At 46.3% G+C, this 20,127-nt stretch overlaps 1 protein-coding gene across 3 annotated transcripts in view; it reads left to right on the forward strand.

The window, feature by feature from the left end:
* mob2a (MOB kinase activator 2a) overlaps positions 1 to 20,127 on the forward strand; it is a 33,953-nt gene that overhangs the window by 2,091 nt on the left and 11,735 nt on the right. Inside the window, exon 1 of one of the 3 annotated variants that reach the window (XM_027015174.3) lies at positions 11,730 to 11,931. The exons of 1 other annotated variant lie outside the window; for it this stretch is intronic. In XM_027015174.3, the coding sequence (XP_026870975.1) occupies positions 11,894 to 11,931 (38 nt within the window). In that variant the 5' untranslated portion in view covers positions 11,730 to 11,893. Of the gene's footprint in view, positions 1 to 11,729; positions 11,932 to 14,441; positions 14,836 to 20,127 lie in introns of those variants that run through there. One more of the 3 variants, XM_027015175.3, reaches the window with a different exon arrangement.

Consider the following 20,127-nt stretch of genomic DNA (forward strand, 5'->3'; position numbering starts at 1 on the left):
GTACGCGAACTAGCTGCCTTTTTTGTGCACGCGTTTGTGTGGCTTTGTGTCTATTAAAGGCTTGTGGCTAAAGGACTCCAAAGCATGTGAAATCTAGCTCCTCGCCTCTCCCTGTAACTCAGTGTTATTAAGCACAGTGCTGTCTTCCTGCTTATTTCTTTTCTTAGGTAGTGTCTTGCATTGTCTGCTTTCTTTCTGGAATAGAAATGCCTTTGGACAGTTCTGTGCTGAGGAATGTTATGTGAAACAGGCAGACTGAAAATAGCATCGTGTTAAACTTAGCTAAAGGTGATTGGTTGCACAATTCTGGCCACCATGTGTTTGCTGCACAGGGGACTACTCTGTGTAGGGTGATGCACACATATTCCGAATTTCATTCCGAAGGCCCTTCAGAATTTCCGTGCCGTTGACTGAGCGTTTCCTCGCACAGTAAAGCCACTGGTCCCATTATCCTCAGGTGATAGAGGTAAGGTCAGGCACAGCAAACTTTCCCATAGGGCCATGCCATTGTCCAGCTGCTTTAATTGTCCCACAGATTGTTTTCCAATTACAGAAGCACCAAGTCCTTTGTCCTGCTGGGGCTGAAAGGTGACGCAGCCTCTGGAGGCCTTTTCACTGGAAGTTGCGCATTTCTATTGTCATTCATCTTTTTCACAATGTTTAAAGACTGTGGATGTGTTCTAGGTTCATTTTGTGTGTTCAGCTGTTGCGTTATCTTATTTGCTCCCATTTAACTAGGCCTGTGCTTCATTTGTCCTATTTAACCACAGAACAAGTCACACCTTTGTCACTTTGAGAACCGAAAACGACTTCCAAGCGAAGGCGACCGACTTGCGAAGCATCCAGTTAGTGTTATTGACTCTGGGGTGTGAAGTATCAAGACAGGGACGTGACCGAAGTCGGTTGCTACCAGCAGCCGGCGCATGTCACTTGAGGCAGGCAGAATGCAGGATTCTGCCACACGTTTGCCCCGCACATCACACGTATGAAGCACAGCACATCGCACGTATGCAGAGCTTAGGGGAAGTGATGTCGTGGCCAGGGGAAGGAAATGCTCTCTGCTGGGTGGAGAACAGATAAGCATATTGTATTTTAAGAAGTACTTGAGGGCATAATGTTAACTTGTACAATGGCTTTGACGTTTTTGGCGGCAAGACTTTGTGCTGCAGTTGGGATCCTTCTGACCACGTCTCAGCAGTCCTGTGTGTGTTCGAGTGTAGACTGGGCACAGACACTTGGTTGCGAACACAGTAGTGTCCTTTTTCTGCAGGTTTGAGCACCAGCAGTTAATGCATCCACTATGATTTGCCAGATTATAACGTATTCATGTTTGGCACTTACAGTACGAATAAAAAGGAACACTGATGTATGGACTCGGGTGAACTAATATTGTAATACAAGCATTCATTAAATTATTATCGAGTTTTGGTGTATACAGGAATAAACCAGATGGGACTACTTTTATATCATGTTTGAAAAAATATCTTTGATTAATGGGGTTTGGTTGATTTCTCATTTTCTTGGCTTTGCAGGAGTGGGTGGGCGGGCTGTTTGAGGGGATTACGGCGTTCCGTCCTGTCCTGTGTTGCGTCTCGTCCCGTCCTTGGGGTCGGCACTCTGTGTGTTTTCTTTGGCACTGTCACACTCCCACCTTGTTTGCTCTTGCACACAGAACAAGCCTGTAGGGAACTAGCGATGCCAGCAGAGTCCAAAACGACAACTGCTCAAAGATTCAGCTCTGCATTCTGTGTATCCCTTTATGGCATCCTGCTTTTCTGTTCATTACACAAGCTGATTAGTTTGACTGTCCCAATATGAAGTGACTTTTTTCCCTTCACTTTGCTTTTCTTTTGCACCAGGTGGCCTTTATTCTGTCCATATCATTCACTCAGTGGCAGTAAGATGTTTTCATCCGAGCCCTTGACATTTACTGTATCACCATTCACTACCGCTCTGTCCTAATGACGCTCAAGTTCAAGTTTGGTTTATCTGTCACATACATAGTCATACACAGTATAACTCGCAGTGAAATGGTGGAGAGTGCTCTGTACAAACTGAGGAAAAGAAAACAGGGGTGCATAGAGAAATATATTCTATATATGTACAAAAATATATTAACAATGTATGTACAATATATGTATATTATGTTTATATACACCATGTACAGTGTATATATGTATGTACACAATGTACAGAATGTACAGATCCATCTTGTAAAATGACATATTTACAGTTTTTATGTTACATGGTGGTAATTGAACATTTTTACAGTTATGTTACATGGTGGTGGTGGTGGTCCCCACAGTTTCAGTTGCCCTGATTCAGGGCCCAAATGGCCTGTGGGAAGAAGCTCCTCTTCAGTCTCTCTGTCTTGGTCTTCAGGGAGCGAAAGCGCTTCCCTGACCTCAACAGAGAGAAGAGCCTATTGTTGGGATGGGTGGGGTCCTTCACAATCCTCCTGGCCTTGGTCTGGCACCGCTTGTAGTAGATGGACTGTTGCTTGTAGTAGATGGACGTAGAACTGTACCAAAACTATTGAAGGTTAAGGTTGTTTAAACCCCAGAGATCAGAGCGCAGCTTGCACTGTGACATGAGGGCTTAGCTGTGATGGTCTCCTTAATGCGAGAGCAGCTCGAAAGCAACAGCAGTATAACTGTCAGGGCCGAATGGTTCCACGGTGTCCTAAAGACCCATTTTAGAGCCTCAGCTTCCTGTGTGCTTGGGTTGTGTTGGGGCATGTTGGTCATTAGGCCCTGGCCGAATTGATATTGCTGTTATCACAAAAAAATCAAATGTGCTCTTACAACAGGTTAATTTCCCCAGTTCCCCACATGTGAGCTCATCCTGTGACTCAGCTCCTAAAGGATGCTGACTGTTCTCTACAGGGGGATGTGCCCATTCTGTGTAGACTTGTGTTTGGTGGCTGTTATAAACAATAGTTAGTCTGCATAGAACCTTCTGGAACACAGACCCACCCTTGAGATTTGGGGACATATTTTTTTTTCACAGTTAGTAAAAGGTCTTGATCAGAAGACTGAGAGTGGTACACTCTCAGAGGAGGTTCAGAGGGACTGGGCTTGTATGGGAAGTACAAACCAAGACTTCTGATTGGTCACTTTTGGTTCTCTGTTCGTTTTTTTAGGTTTAGCACCAATTGTTTCACTTTGGTCATAGAAAATATTTTCATGCTTATAGTCATTTAAAAATCAGTGCTCATAGGTTATACTGATTCTGTGTATTTACTGCCGGTCATGTAGAATTATAAACCAGCCTGATACTGGAAAAGTTGTGGTAATGTGACTCAAATGCACAATTGCATGGTGGCCAACTGCTCCAAGCAGCGTTCCGAAAGCCCAAAGACTGTGGAATCTGAGCTCCCTGTTCTGCGTTCTGCTACATGACTCCGGGCAGGGAGATGGAGTAATTGGATTATGTTAGTGTTGCATCAGGCTGGCTGCCACATGCATCTCTGAGAGCAGTTCAGCACAGCCGAGTTGTGGAGGCGTGGTATCTGCAGCCTGGCCTAGCGGTCAGTATGGCTTACAGACACTGCCATGAGGGAGCGACTTACTTAAGGCAATGTTCACTGTTATATCAAACGAGGACTAATTAGCATTTCTGGTTTTTATTGAGTGCTGATGTCAAGTTGATCAAAATAAACATCTGTGGTGTCTTAACTACAGAGGTATTAACTGTCTTTAACCCCTGGTTCTCATGCTCCTCTGTAGCTAACATCATAGAAGGTAGTACTAGCAATTAGCTTCGAGGGCTCATAGTAGTGTTACCTCATCTTTCTAGGCAGCATAATTAACGGCGTTGAAGAGTCCAGCATCTTTTGGAGTGGCTGTTTCAAATCTTGCTGTTCTTGCTATGAAAAGCACTTTGACCCTTTCGTATTCATTCTCTACACTGCTCCAGTCAAAAAGTCCAGTTACAATGTTCTCTTCTCCCTCATTTGGGTTTTAGTCATAACTTTTCATAGTGCCTGTTGCTGTCCATGTTTGCACTATGATTTTTTCTGAGGGTCTCATTTCTTTGATCAACTGCCTTCGTTCCCCGTGCAAACAAAGTTAGATGTACGCAGTGGAACCTCAGTGGTTAAGGTACTTGACTTGTAATCAGAAGGTTGTTGGTTCAAGCCCCACAACTGCCAAGTTGCCACTGTTGGGCCCCTGAGCAAAACCCTTAACCCTCAATTGCTTAAGTTGTATTTAGTCATAACTGTACGTCGCTTTGGATAAAAGCGTCAGCTAAATGCCAAAAAAATTAAAAATGAGCTAACAAGCAGACCAGAGCAAATCTCATACGCCATCCATAAAGAAATTCATATGGGTCTGTACTGTCCAAGTACAAGATTGTCAGCTTTTAACAGAACTTCTAATGCTTTCGGGACCCAAAGTCTCTTACTCATTGACAGTGACATGGACTCTAAGGATGGACTGAGACTAGAGACAGAACAGCGGTTCTCTCGTTTCCTGTTTGTGTTTAGCTGCTGTAACTCAACTCATCAGGTCCTTCTAATCCTTTATGAACCAGAGATGGAGGGTCTGAGAGGGGGCCACCCTGCATGCTGACCGAGGGTGCGAGTGTCCAGCGTCGCAGCACTGCAGTAGCAAGCAGCAAGACGGGTGCTCACACTTGTTTTTGAAGCTGTGTAGCTCCAGGCCCTTGAGCTTGGTCCTGTGGCTGCTTGTCTGTTCTCTAGGTCACCCAGCGTGTGTGAGCTTGCAAACCCCTCTCGCCTCATGCTGACTTGGACTATATACGGTTGCAGCAGGGATCTCCCTCCACCACCACACACACAATGTTTGCAGCATTAGGTACAACCTGCACACTTTGAGCCCAGGACATGGGGCATGTGAGAGCTCGTGGGTAGATTAAAGAGTGGCTAATTAATCCCAGCATATTGAGGCCCATATGTCTGCTGCATTTCCTACTGTCAGAGAGCTCTGGGAAACAGCCAATAGGAAGCAAGCCGACGCGCTGTGCTTGTTAGAGACGGAAAGATTTGCTCTTTTTGTGACACGGCCAGGATTAGGTTAAGACTGTCGGGCTTCAGGAAAGCTGAAGGCACGGAATGAGTGATAACCAACTGAGTCCCGACGTCCCGAGCTGGAGCATAGCTCCTACACTACTGGGCTGCGGTACCTCGTGGGCTGGGGCAGGTTTTTAAAAGGGTCGTCTGACTTTTCGTTCCATTGCACAGAAGGACTTCCTTCTCCTAGGCTCCAGATGGTGCACCAGTCACACTCGGGAAGCTATCGAGGAAGAGTATGTATAAACACAGAAGAGTTATTGCTGCTTGAAATGCTTGAATAACGGAGTTTGGAACTCCATGTCCTGAATTCGGTCTGTTTAATCGCCAGCCTGCAGCGGATGCCGAAGGGCTTGTGGTGTCAAGTGGAAAATGGCATGAACATTACCTCCATGAACATGACCTCCATGATGATGATGATGATCACCTCAAAAGACACTGGCTGCTTGATCTCTGCGAGTTTTGATCGGTTCTTTGCATTACTAAACGGGTCTGTGACCTTGTCTATACTAGGAGCGGGGAAAGAATTTGTACAAAACTCAAAGTAGGTTATTCATCCTGTGATGAAAACCAAAATGCTGTGCAGGTAGAAGCAACACTCATAACCTTGTTTACTGCTTCTTTTGAAGCTAGGAAATGCAGGCGGCTTGGTGAACTTTGGTTGTCGCAGTCTTTTTGCTTGACACTCTCATTTACATTTGTTCCATTTTAACAGACCAATCTTTATAGAGAGAGAGAGAGCGAGAGAGAGAGCGAGAGCTCTAGAAAGATCCAAAGGCTCTGGTGGCAGAGGATCAGAGGTCACCGTAGCCCAAGGTGGTGACCGCACAGTTGCAGGGAGAAAGGTCAGCATGGCTGGCAGGCGGTCAGAGCTCCAAACCCATCTCAGCCAGCAACGGGACCCGGGCCAGTGTCTCCGGCCTGAAGCTAAGCAATTATCGAGCAGACTGCAGAACTGCGCTCAGTGTAGCTCTGCGGAGCCGGCATCGCTGGTGCTCTATCAGGCTGGCCTGCGCGTGCAACAGACCATTCTCCTAGGTTCTGTCCATGTGTCCACTGATGTCAAATGGACACAATCACTCTATACTGCAATAAGATCTTCATGATATGGACTGAACTTTAATCTAAAGAATCTGTGTAGTTGCTCAGGGTGTTTTCGGATGTAATTTGCAAAGCCGTAAGCGTAGCTAGGGCCCTGTTTGAGCGGCAAGCGTAGGCTGTGCAACCCTTACTCATGTAATGTTAGACTTGTCCAGAAGAGCAGACTGGGCCGTTTCGAGCCGCCCTTGTTTTGCTGACCTGGAGTTGGCACCACGCTGTCCTCCCGGTCGGCATTTCCAGCAGCTGCACTCAGCTTGAACTCCAGAGTCTCTCTGTCAAGTTCCTGCTGTGGAGATCGCTATGCCACGACCCAGAGGGCTTCACTTCCGCAGAGCTTTCCAGTTCCTCTCCCTCCTCACTTAGAGTTTGGGGGGAGGAAGACCGACAGCTAGAGAGACACAGACAGGGTGCGAGTGTGTGAGACATTCTGGACTTCCTTTCGTTCAGAGACACTGACGTTTATGACCATTTTCTTTGTCAGTGTGGCGCATTCCTCTCCCACTTTACACCATCCATTCTCACACATCCACAGCAGGACTGTGCTGTAGGTAGAATAGTCGATTGTGAGCCCAGCGAATGTTGGGCACCTCTGAGTTAAAGATGCCAGTGCACAGTACTACTACAGTGTGGTTGTATAGCCCGCTGAGCTTAGCAGATGCTTTGAAAGCATATACGGCCTTTGTGCTAGCGGGTCTCCAGAATGGACGGCATGATCGCACATCTGTAGTGCCGCAGTCTGATCTAAAGGCTGTAGGAGGAAGCGCTCACTGACCTCATCACTTGGCCTGAAGCTGTGGACGACGGTCGTGTGCGGTACCCCTTTGTGTTGCTCTGGCCCCAACACCCCTGATGAGTTGAATCAGGTGTGTGCCGAAACGCTTTTCAGCTTTCCATGTGTGGGTTGATGGAAGGCTTGCCGTGTTCACAGCATATTCATGTTGAGGACTGACCCACTCAGTACAAGACTTTTGAATGTACATGTCAATATTCCTCTGAATGAAGAAATGGTTGTGTGAATTTTGATGAGTGGAAGCACCTGCATGGGTCTTGAGAAGGAACGAGGAATACAGAAAAAGCCTGGAATTTTCTCAGGGCAGGAGGGAGAAAAATCTCACTCCTGAGAAATTCAGCATGAGACTGCAGAATCACTCACTTCCTGATCAGTTGTGTGGCGTTTCCTTCCGGACTCCTTTCCGGACTGGCCGAGCTCCTGTGAGGCTCGGGAGACGCCTGCCCGTGGGTAGTGTGTGGAAGGCATGGGACCGCACAGTGCTCCCTTCCTGAGGCTTGCCACTGTTAGAAATGTAGGCAGCTGCCTGTGCTAGTGCTGCTTCAGTGCTGAGGACATTTCTGCATTTCCTTGTAGGCCGCGGAGGTGCTTGGTGACATGGTCCAGAGGTTGAGGGGGCTAGGAAACAGACCTACAGGCGCTCACGTTAAACACTCGCATCAGTTCAGGCTTGTACTCCAGCTGAATTTAGGGTTTTCACTAGGCGAATAATGGAGTAGTCCCCTGTTGTTCTAGTCCAGCGTAGTTGGACTGCATTTTTGCCTTTTACTGAGACAGCACCTCTGGCATTATAGTGACTGGTTGCTTCTGAGCTACAGCGTTGTAGGTCTTTTTGTTATTTACACTTCTCTAAAGATTCTCCTTTATGTGCCCCATCTAAAACAAACAAGACAAGCACGTCTCCAGGGAGCAGCTGTATTTCCCTCTGTGCCTGTAAGCTCTGTACCCTGCGTGAGGCTCGGTAACGGAGTGAACTCGTATCTCCCAACGCCCAGCACTGGTGCCCCTCTCGTTTTTCGCAGGCTTACTCGTACAGGAATTGAGCTACAGTACAGCCTAACACGGTGTGCTTTATTAACAAAAGTTTAAGAGCAGCGTGTACAGAGGAGTTGGGCTCCTGGGTTCACAGCCTGCTTTTCTTCTGCCCCTTGTGTGTCTTCAGACTGAAGATGTATGTCACCTAGCGTGTAATCGAGCCCACTTTACTGCATAGCTAAGCATAACCTGGAGGGCTGTCATAAAGCGCACGGCCTCGAGTCGTTCAGCTGAAGCAGGCTGTAAGTCACATGATTAATAACATCTTCTATGGGTTATGCCCCCCACCCCCTTGATATATAATGTTTCCTTCCTGAAGCGTGTGTTCATACAAGACATCCCATATAGCCTCCACACAGCCCTGGAGAATATACGTGGGTGTCCACTAGATGGCAGTAGGGTTTTTACAGTCCTTTGTCTCTTCTAATCATGGTCCTGCAATACACTCCATATTTCCCCATGTACATCCTAATCCTGTTTACAACATAACTCATTATTATATTTTAGACATGCAAGTAGTGCTTTAAATCATGAATATTTCCAACTTAACTCATTTATAGTATTTTTTAAAAATCTATTTTAGATATAAGGCTTTATCAAAATGGTGGGGGGTTGCCCCCCCCCCCCATGTCTGTGTAGGGATACTGGCATGTCCCACCCAGCACATAAAGAAGACCGATGTGTGTACAATGCTATAAGACGTAGGGAGATACCGGAGGACTGATGGGGTACAGGCTCCCACGGGAGCAGCGTCACTGAGGGAACATCTCTCCGAGAGCATGAACATGTAATGCCTTATACAGACTTCCCTCATATATTGTGGATGCTGTTTATAAGTATGTAGTTGGTGCCATGGAGTTTTTAAGACTCTGTTCATCATTGCATATGGACATGAAGCCAAATTAATCTAATGGGCATGAGGATAAATGGATCCTAATTGGGCCTGGCTGGGCTGCTCCACACGGTGGCCCAGTGCGGTCTGCCCTGGTGCCGTCTGCCTTTCTTCTTGTCTGTCTGCTGCTGAGTGATTGTGTTACAGCCTCGCGCCCACAGATGGGATGTCTGTCAGAGGTTCTGTCATATTTCAGGTCGCAGTTGCGTCACTCAGATCACATGGCCCGTGTCGGAGCCGCTCAATGCTTCTCCACTCCCAGGATGCACTGGAGTCAGTGGGCGGTGCTTCCCCTTTACAGAGGCCATTTTGTTGGGCTTAGAAACCCTGCAGTACCTCAGTTTGGCTTTTTAAGTTGTTTTTTTGTGTGTGTGCTCGACACTTTGTGTCTAGGTCCATCTTTTCACTTCTTGAGTGCCGTAAAGTTTATGGTATGACAGCTGGAACGCTCTGCTGGTTCTCTCCCAGGCTTTCACGCTTGGCTTTGCATTCTGTTCCAGTGCCCAGCTCTTACCATCTCACCTTCTGATGGATGGCCCACATTTCCCTGTTGTAACTTTTTGGCAAGCGTTTCCCTGAAAGTCTGTCTTTGATAAAAACCCGAACGTTAAGGCTGTGGGAAAAAAAAGCTAAACCTAGCCTTGAGCCAGAGCCCAGCACGGGGTAAATCTGGCAAAGCGCTGAACGTCAGTACTGAAGCTGGGCCAGGCCCAACCAAGGGACACAAACGAACGCTAACCAAAGGTCCAATGCCGCAAAACAACCATGTGTACACATGCATACACACTACTTTAATATAAAGACCTTTTGGGTATGTAATTGCAAACTGCAACTGTTACCATGTGTAACCAGACTCCAACTCTTCATGTGCTGCAGTGTGCTGTGTTGGGGGTTTAACTTCTACTTAACACCCACTGCCATTAATGTTAATGTTATGTTCAGAAGAGTTGTAAATAATATCTAGTCAGTGGTGCTTCAAGGACCATCTACGCTGATGAGCTGGGTAGTGGATGTGTGTAATCGTACGCTTATAAGTGCACCAAGACATTTACAATGCTTCTAGGTAGAAGGTAGGAGTCTGATAAAGTGGCTGATGTGCGGGTATGCACGTCTATGAAAAGCTTAGTGCCCAGAGGCAGTGGCTTGGTGGTTAACACATGCGCCTCTCAGCGCTAGAGTCTTGGGTTCATGTCCTTATCTGGGTGGAGTTTCCACGTTCTCCCTGTGTATGTGTGGGTTTCCTCCAGGGTGTCCGGTTTCCTCCCACAGTCCAAAAACATGGAGGTTAGGTAGAAACATGGCTACCCCATCCTGTTGCAAGTGTGTGTGAATGACCGTACGCTCAGTGGTGGATGGCGCCCTGTCCTGGGTGTTGTCCTTCCTCCCCATCCTCCGCCTGATTTAGTCCTCCTGGGAGCTGTGATTTACGGTTGCGAGTATGCTGTGCACAATTGACTGCTGCTTCTCACCGGACTGTCGACTGGATGTAAAAGCATTGTGCAGTGTGTTGATTGTAAAGCATCTTTGGATACAGGTGTAACTTCATTCATTCTTATAACGCTGATTAAAACTGTAAAATGGTGTAGTATTTAACATGATCCGTTTCTAGAGTAGCTGCATGTAGTTTAGTATTTAGCTTTTCAGCTTTAAATTTCCACTCCTGCCAGTACAGCATGATGCTACATGACAGGTCTACAACTGCTAACAACCACCCTAGTTAAGATTCACAGCTTGTGTGTATAAAACGGTGGTGAAGAGCAGAACAAAAGTGGGCCTGTGTCTGGCTGTGTGTGACTGTACCACTTTGTGTGTGTGTGTTTCTGTTGTGGCAGAGGCCTCCTGTACTCCTGTGCCCTCCGAGCAGATTGCACAACCGCCACGCTAATGAACGGCTCTGGTGCCGGACTTGGAGCTGCCGGCCGAGCTCTCCACAGGAGAGGGAAAGAGGGCTGGCATAGAGATACAAAGACTGAGAGAGAGACAGAGAGAGCAGGAGATGGAGGAGATCTGCACTTAGTCCACATATGAATGAAGCAATGAGGCACCTTTTGACTTCTTGCATAACTATGAAAGGGACTCGGGCGATCGTTTATTCAAGGACGGGTTTTTCCGGCAGGGCCAATAAAATTTCACTTTTAGCAAAGAACCAACAATGTCTTGGATACCTTTCAAAGAACTTCTAAGAACAAAAGAATAACTTTAAATATTTCTCTATTTTGTCCCTGTTGGGGCTGTCATTTGTCCAGTCATTTAGAAGGTTCTTGGCAGATTTAGATGGCTAGAGTCTAAATTGGGCTCGGATGCTGTGCTGACCATATTTGGCTAAGAACAATTTCCTATTCAAGGCATGACACCAGAGTGAAATTAGGGTACAGTGTCATACACTGTTTTGTTGGAAAATGTATGGTTATGCTTTTTAGTTTTTTGTTTTTTTTTTTGGGGGGGGGGGGGGGGGTCTATTTTTAGCCATGTATTTTAATGTCGGAGTTGTTTTGAGTGAAACCAGCATGTCACTTCAGATAGGTGCGGGTTTTTTTTTCCCCCTGCCTCCATAGCTTCACATCTGTAATTTTACTGTCTACGCACAAGTTGATGAAACCAAAGCCATCCATGCAGGAGGAGGTACCATAAGAAAACGGGAGAGAAGGACGCGGTATATTCCCTAGTGATATTCATCATAGTCCTTTGCTCTTTCCAGGGAAAAGAAATTGTATCTGTCGCAAGGCATATCTTGCAGTTTTACCACCACCGCCTGGTCCATTCGTTTTACAGCGGTTTCTGTCCGATACAAGTTGTTATTTGTGCATATAAATAGGGAGACCTCACAAAGTGTCGCTCCCTAGTCTTTCTTAACCCTCCCCTGCGGAAGCATGGCTATCGGGGGAGGCGGTCTTGCATCGACAAATGGAAAGTCTGCACGAAGCCTGCCCCAAGCCTTGCCCGTCTTTGTCTTTAGACGCTAAGCAAAAGAGAGTCTCTGCGCAAAGAAAGTCAGACCCGAACCACTCTGGATATCCTCGCCAGACTGCTGTCCGTCGGCATGAGGTTTAAAAGGAACGGCTCGTACACTTTGAACAGGTAAGCGCCTCTATATACGGGGCTGGATGGGTGTGCAGTCGTGCACACGGGCCGCCCAACGGCATTCCGTGTGTATTTCGCATCGTTTTCATCTCCACAAACCCAGAGAGGATTCGGATCTTTTGGAGGCGTGTTTAAGATTTGCCACCCGGCCTCATTTGTTGCGCGCCGATTGTTCACAATTCCGCACGCATGTCTGCATAGTGATGTCATCTTTTTAGGGTAATCACATATCCGATATATCGTTTATATATGTAATGAAAGCAGCTGTTGGTGTTGGAATCGTTATTAAGCGTTATTAAAAGCGTGACAGTAGATACGTATCCTTCCTTTTCACTTCACTTGGATGACGCGCACGTGTCATGTGGTTGAGATACGAGTTACTGGCGATTCGGAAAAGATCAAAACCCGTAAATCTTGTTTTTCGCTTCCTTTTGATGATCGTAACCGACACAGACGAATAGCATCCTCCCGTCTAGCATTACATTCATTATCTTCGGCGCCTTGTGCAAGCGTGATCTCGTTCGTGCTGCAGCTATGGGATCATTACAGTACCGACCACGTGGCGTTTCCTTCCCGGACCCTCCTGTGGTCACTCATCATCTCGCTTAAAAAAAAAAAAGACCGTGTCCCCTGTCGAGACGCTCCGTCTTCCTAAATGTCGGCCGATTTGCTAAACCGTTTTTACTTTAAACTGCAACGCACCCGTTCATTCAAACTTAATTTCGTCCCGAGCTGTTTATTTTCAGCACTGTGAGCTAATGGGAAACCATCTGGTTTCTGTCTAATAAATCAGATCTGTCTGCTGGAACTAACGAGTTCTGCTTTGCGTATTAGCCCGGACACGCACTGCGTCCCGGAGAGAACGCACTTCTCGCTGAGGTCTCCGTAGTAAAATCGCAGCTGTTCTAAGATCAGTCTTGCACACTCGGGCCCTTCATCTCCAGACTGTTCTCTGGATAATTTGCATCAGGGAGTTCATCGTCCGTCCCTCTCTGCCGAAGTGCGACTATAGTATGAAATGTGAGTTTGTCGTTTTCTAGTCACGAATCATGTATATTTGGAAGTATGTTACAGCTTGGTTGATTGCTGTCTGTTAGGATGACCTTTTTTCTTTTTTTAAGCTCGTATGCACATCTCCAAACTTCTGAAAAGACCAGATGGATTTGTTCCTGTCCCTGGGTGTCTTATTTATTAGTGTGGCTACCATTAATATAACGCAAGCTACTTTAAACGACAAAACCAGCACATTTGGTAATAGGCCTATGACTTAAACCACAAAACTCACTCTTTATGAAACATTATGAACTCTTCATGAAACTGCAGAGAGAGCAAACAAACAAGAATGAAGGTGATGTTCTTTGTCTCACTGCTGCAAGTCAAGCAGTTCTGTCTTTGTTAGCTCCCTCATCTGCTGGCCAGAGCTCTTTTTTTCCCCAAGAGGGAGAACCTACAAATTCTTCTCTGAACTCTGAATGCAAGCTGAAGTAATCATGCTAGATCGCTAGTTAGCCAGCCAAGATAATTTTGTATTCACGTCAGGCCAAAATGTCAGCTAAGGGGATTTTATTGTATAGAGGGGCTTTTATGGTGCTTGTGTGATGACGTTCTAGACTGTGTTTGAAATAAACACATGAAACATACTGAGCATGCAGTTATGTAAAGATATGCTCCCCTACTGGTTATTTTGAATGTCATTGGTTCTGGTCTGTGCCAGTTAGGCCGAGCTTCAGAACAACCGAGTTGTACTTTTGCACATGAGCTGTTGTTTTAGCCTCAGTGTGCACACAATCAACTGTACTCATACTGCTCAGTTCAAACAATTCTGGCTCCCTGCTACTTCGTGGAAAGTACTAGAATCAATACTAAATCCCTGAAAGAGCATGTCATGTTATTTTGGTGAATAGCGCGAAGAAAAATGGGAATAGAATGTCTTCTCTTTGTAAGGTCAGGCATCCATGTCAAATTTCTAGTGCGAAATATGAGTACAAGCGTTTGATTTTCCTTTTGTATTGGCCATATGAGAAACTCACAACATTGTGCATGATTTGTCATATGAAGGTCTGCAATGACCTGAGCAGTAAAATGCTTGTTCTGCTTATATAGAGTGACAGTAGCTGTCTTTACAAATCCTTCCTGATATCATAATTAAATATTTGTTTAATTACTGCATGATTGTCTTTGAGCAGTCTGTGAAATATATAGAGTGGCTGAGGATAATGGGCAAAACCTGCATAAATGTGGGCAAGGGGTGCCATAGAGATATCACTTGTTAAGGCTGATTTGAGCCCTTAAAAAATGCTTGGCTCAGTTCTTTCTGCAAAGACCAGTCAGCAGATTTCTGCAAGTATATTTGCCAACCCAGTGTTTCTGCCGAGGGAGGGAGAGAGAGAGGGAGGGAGAGAATCGAAGGGTGCTAGATAGAGATAGATGAATGGAGGGTGAGAGAAAGAGAAAGGGAGGGAACAAGGGAGAGAGGATGAGAGCCAGAGACAGGCGGAGAGAGAGAGAGAGAGAGAGAGACAGACGGAGGAGGAGGCTGGCAAGCTCGCAGCAGCGAATGCAACACCAGTGCTGAGAGAGCGTGCGAGAGAGCAGCCGCGCCTGCCCGCCGAGGACGCTCGTGTCTGCTGGCTGATCGGAGGGCTCCTTCTATCCGCCTCGCACCCCGAGACAGACGCAGCAGGCTCACGTCTGGGAGACACGGACGAGGCCAGCCTCTGCAGTGGAACTTTGACGGGTGGTAATGCCCGAGCTTGGTGTTCCAGCGAAATCGCTCCCTCACCTGTAGTCTCCTACATCTGGAGGACGTGCGCAAGGGGAATCTTCGTGCGGCTCATCCGCAGGCCACCACAGCACCGGCTGCATGGGGGTTCTAGTGTGTTGCGACTGCTTCTTTTATAGGTACCAGCTTTTAAGTTTTGGGGGTTTTTTTTTCCCCCCCTCCTCCATCTCTCGCTGGTTGCTTTGAGCCCAGAGGCGGCTTGAGTTTCCTCTCTCCCGCTAGCTTGGCTCCGCTCTGCTTGTCTCCGTGTGTGTGGGGGACACTCCTGCAGCTGCTCCTGTCGGTGTGCGGAGCTGCCTGGTGCTGTAGGAGACATTTTAGTCTGCTCACTACCCAGTATGCTTGGTTTGGAGTTCACCTGGCAGCGAGCCAGAGTGTATCAGGTCTGTATCGGTTTAGGCCATGAGTTGACTTCTTTGTGGGGTTGAAGGCAGCGGTTGTTTGCACACAGTGTTCCATCTAGCTGCTCCCTCCCCCGTACTGCCAGGGGCAGGCTTTGCCCTGTGAAAAGATAACTGCAACCTCTGCATCTGCTTGGGCTCGACCCAAATGGACTTTAAAAAAAAAAAAACTTGGCAAAATGGTAAGAAGACTGCGCAAGCTTGTGCTCAGATGAAGATGGGAGTGGAGAAGTTGGGTTTCTGGCCTTCACATGTGGTTGAGTGTTTTATACGTACTGCAGTATAATTCTATATATAACCGCTTGCTACAGCTCTAGTACTTTTTGATGCAGTTCGCCAAGCTGAAGCAGTCACAGCTGTATTTGATTAAAGGCATCAGTGTACAGTGATTCATGCCTGCCTCTGTCTCTCTCTCCCTCTCTCTCTGTATCTTACACACACACACACACACGCGCACACACAGGGGAATGGCCAAGCCTTTGTGTGTCTTTGGTGAGCTTTGCCTGTACTGAGATGTGTTCTGCTCTCCTAAGCAGAGATGTGGCTGTCTTGCTGTAGTTTGTTTTATCTTGGGGCCTAAAGTGAGTGATCTTAGTTACCACTATTACTAAGGTTTCAGCATTATATTACCTATACGGTTCATTTTACTCAAATGTTCAAATTGTTCTGCAAAGAGTAGCTGATACAGTTTTATACTGAATTTTCAGGGCGTCTCTCTCTGCATGTTGCATGTGACTCTTGATTAGGAAACAAATTCTGAAAAATTAAATAGTACACTGGAACCGGTGGTTGAAATCCTGCTAAACTGCTTTTAGTCTAAACATCCTTACTGAAGGGTGGTATGCCACAACGCCACCCTGTCCAAGGCCATTTCCTGTTTGGGATAATGTCAGCAAAGTTTTGGATTTAGTGCTGCTGCAGTCATTGCTACCATTTCAATGGAGCAGATATTTTAAAAAATATCAGGCCTGTATCAAAAGATCCATCTGAAGTGTTTGTCCTGGTTATATGGACCAGCAGGCATTATCAGCTGGGCCATCAGGTTGGCCTTCCACTTCCACTAAATGTCCTTTAATTGGTGTGCTTCAGCCATTAGTTCCTGCCTGTCTGCATTCCTGTCTAGGTTTGGGCCAATTTTCTGTGATGTCATCACCCCCACCCCCCACCCATTGGAAAACTACGAGATGCTTCATGACATCCGTTGATAATCGAGTTTAAATGTCAATACATTCCATTCAGATGGTACCTGGATGGATCACATTTTTGCAGGAGTCTGTATAAAGTGAAAAATCTTAAAAAGAAGATGATGCAGTCCTAAACACTGGGGTAACACACCATGGCACTGGTTCTGCAAAACAACCAAGCAAGCAGTTTTAATGTGCGTGGGATTTCCAGGAACCAGCATTACTAGAATATACTTTAAAATTACTTTTGCACTGAAAAAAAGTAAACTACAGTCATTGCATTTCAATATGTTGAGTTATGGCTCTATAAAAGATAATAATTATCACAATATTCCAGTACTCGTATCGCAGAATGATGTAGTATGCAAATTAGCCCTCTTAACAAATTGCCCTTTTTATATTTTGAGCTGGGGGCATCCTGAGCAACTTCCATAAAATACCCATCTGAAAATGGAGTGTTTTGGTTAATCCAAAACGCACACAATTCCAAGATAACATGTTGTCCATATCATGTAGCCCTGTTCATAATTCTGAACTTTGTTATATGAAGTAGCCTACATTTTAATATTTCACATTATTTGAATGCAGAGGCAAATTCCACCTCACTATACATTTGTTAATTGGTGGAAGTATAATGTTATTGAGAACCTTTTAGAATTTATATAAAGATCTTTAGAGTTTTTTCAGTTTTGTAGCTATACGAGTTGTCTTGCATTTGAAAACCAAAAAAAGAACATGTGGACACAGTTTTATTTTATGCCTCTCAACTAACACTTCATGCCAGAGGAAAAACATTGTACTTATTTATTATGGTTGTTAATTTGTCCTTATTTTTGTATTTTCAGTAACTGTGATCTGTATTCCTCAGAATCTTTGTTTGTCTCTCATCTGAGAAATTGTGTAATCCACCCCAAGTGTCGTGTGTGTGTGTGTGTGTGTGTGTGTGTGTGTGTGTGTGTGTGTGTGTGAGAGAGACACACAGACGTGCATGCACACAAACTCTCTCTCTCTCTCTCCTCTCCTGGGTTCCCTTGCTCTACCTCTGCATTCAGAGCTGCAGTGCTGTTGGAAGCACCTGATGTAACCCAAACAGCACTGCTGCACAATCCTCCCACGGCAGCTCCCAAGGTCAGCGCATCCACTCCCTGGGGAGCAGTAGCGATAAGAGCCCCTGGTGGAAAGGACCTTTCTCGTGGAGTCAGGCATTTCTAAATATACCCCCCAGCCAGGAGCTCCTCGGTGGAGGAGAGGAGCAGGGAAGGACGTGGTGTTGCGGGACACTGCGGGGCCTCAGGACCCTCCCTGTGAGCACACTGTCATGGCTCCACTGAGGAGACTAGCGCAGTACCACGCGGCATGGGGCGGGTGTGGATAGATTGGTGTCGTGTGCCTGAGAGAGCCTGCGGTAGCTGCAGACCTGTGCCCTGCATCGTTGGACTTTTTCCACGAGAGCTTTGACATCAGTAGCCTTGTCAGCCTGGACGTGCGAGGGCAGAGAAGGAAACGTGAGCTGTGCAGAGAGGCAGGTCTCTTGGAAGCACTGACAAAGTATTCCACGTCTTTTATGTTCTCATTAAGTTTTCCGAAGGAAGGGCTGCCTTTTCTTTCTGCCGCTTGCTATGGTCCCTCATCTGCTTGTGACCGGCTGTTTTCGAATCTTTGGCCAGTCCAAAACTTTAACTCACACGAGACAATGAAGGCTCCCTTAGCGCTCAGATAATCATCAAAGCTAAAACCTTCCCGAGATGAGGCCCTCTCTTGATCTTTTCCTTTTAATCTCCCCATGGCTCTCGGTGGAGCATGATGGTGTTGCCTCAAGCTCCCTGGGGAGGTGGTGTACAGCGTGACGTGGGGGTGTTTGGCACCCGTGGTCCTGGGGGGCCGGCAGAGACTGTGCTTGATGACACCATGTGCCGCTCCCGTGGGCCTCTGTCTCCCTGCTGCATGGAAAGCTGCCTGCAGACGTATAGCGTTTCCATGAGCACCACCAGGGCAGGGCCGGTACCGTGGTTTCAGAGGCCAATCACGAGCCGCGCTAATGGTGCAACTGTTGTTTTTCGGTTTTTGCCGGACACCAGAGGCCAGAAGTGTCTCACTAACAATGAGCTGAGATTTCCTTTGTTTGCAAATGACTGACTGCAAAGTGAACAACATCTTTTGCACACGTTATTGACTCAGTAATGCAGGCAGCAATCCCTCACCTTCACTACGATTTACTTAGATCTCGTTGATGAATTGATCAAATTGCTAAAACATGCTAAATGCTTAATCAATGTGGGCTTATAAAGTCTGCGTCTAGCATGAAGTCAGAACTTCGGTCCTGGTGTGAGAGATGGCATCTGCTTGGCTCCCTTGTCGTGTTTGAAATGGAATGTTGTTTGTGGCGAGCAAGTTGTATCCAAGTCAGAGAGCACCGTGCCAGGAAGGCTGTGTAAAAAGGCTCCGCCCTCCCAGAGCCGGAGGAACCTGTGATGGAGCACGGAAGATGAAGGGGGTCCTCACTCCTAGAAGACCAGTGGTATGGGTGGGTCCTTCTGGTGGAGGTTTGGGTGAGAGAGGATCGTTTTATTGCATGGGAATATGCTTCCTAAACAGACCACTGACCTGTGAAGAACGTTACAGATCAAGAAATGTGCATTTCAGAGATCTATATAGTATAATGAGTCTGTTGTGAAATACCACAAACACACAGATTGCACTCTGAAACTGCAGTGGACATAAAGTGGTCTCTTCTAGTGCACTTATTCACTTGCTGCCTGCATATCCCTGCAGCTGGGGTGCTTTCTGCTTGCAGGATCATTCTAAGAACATTCATGTGTTTGACTGCCACAGTTTTCTGGAATGGGTGTTGGTGGCAACCACAAGACCTTCCAAGGTTAGCGGTTTGGTACAGTTTATTGCTTGCAATAAAACAGAATTCAGGCTCCTCTTTCTTAGTCCTGTTAAAGTAAGGTGAATTCTGCACTGCCTGTCTTGTTGTTTTCTGTCTGTGGCTCTCTCTCTCTCTCTCTCTCTCATAATCCAAACTCTACTGTTATGAAAACTTGTGTTTACAACACATGGGTCATCTTATCGCATTCCCTCTGACTGGCCAGAAGCAGATTCTTTCTTTTTAGCTGGTGTGTCTGTGTGTGCTGTAAACCTGGCTAATGGAAGGGGCACTTAAGAAAGCACTCTCATAGCTGGCTGAGTAGGATTAGTCACAATTTATTGAATTGTTAAATGCAAAAGCTTTTAAGGACTTCAGTATTTGAGTATTTTGTTATATATTTAATGGATTCATATTCGTTTTTGCAACAAAACGGAATGTATGTTCTAATCTGCTGTTTACAGTACAGTTTGTTTTTTTTAAAGAGTAGCCACTAGGGTGCGGTAGATGCTTTTGAACTTGATGTCCTGCCTCTCACCTCTGGGTGGTGCTCTCAGTAGCTCTGCTTTGTGCAGGCTTGGTGTTGAGCAGCATCCAGTGGTGATTGTGTTTCTTTAGTGTAAATCCAGATGGATCTGCCTTTGGCGTCTTTTTCATGTCTCATGCACACTGTGGTTCCCCACACTGCATCTCGTCGGTGGTACAGGAGGTTTTAACCTTGGGCCTGAGTTTACTGAGAGGAATTTAGCACCATTTAGCACCAGTTCTCTCACATGTAGCTGTGCAAAACAACCAACTAAATGTTTATCCAAAACCAGACACCTGGCTGGTATGCTGATTGTGTGAGAGGTGCTTATTTCTGGAGAACGATGATACGAATTGACACACATGCCCCCTGTGTTTGGAATGAAGCTGATGGGAGAACCCCACAGAAATGGTTTGTTTACGCCCCTGTGC

This window comes from Electrophorus electricus, chromosome 4 (genome assembly GCF_041902795.1).
Source record: "Electrophorus electricus isolate QZ-2024a chromosome 4, ASM4190279v1, whole genome shotgun sequence".
Lineage (NCBI taxonomy): Eukaryota > Metazoa > Chordata > Actinopteri > Gymnotiformes > Gymnotidae > Electrophorus > Electrophorus electricus.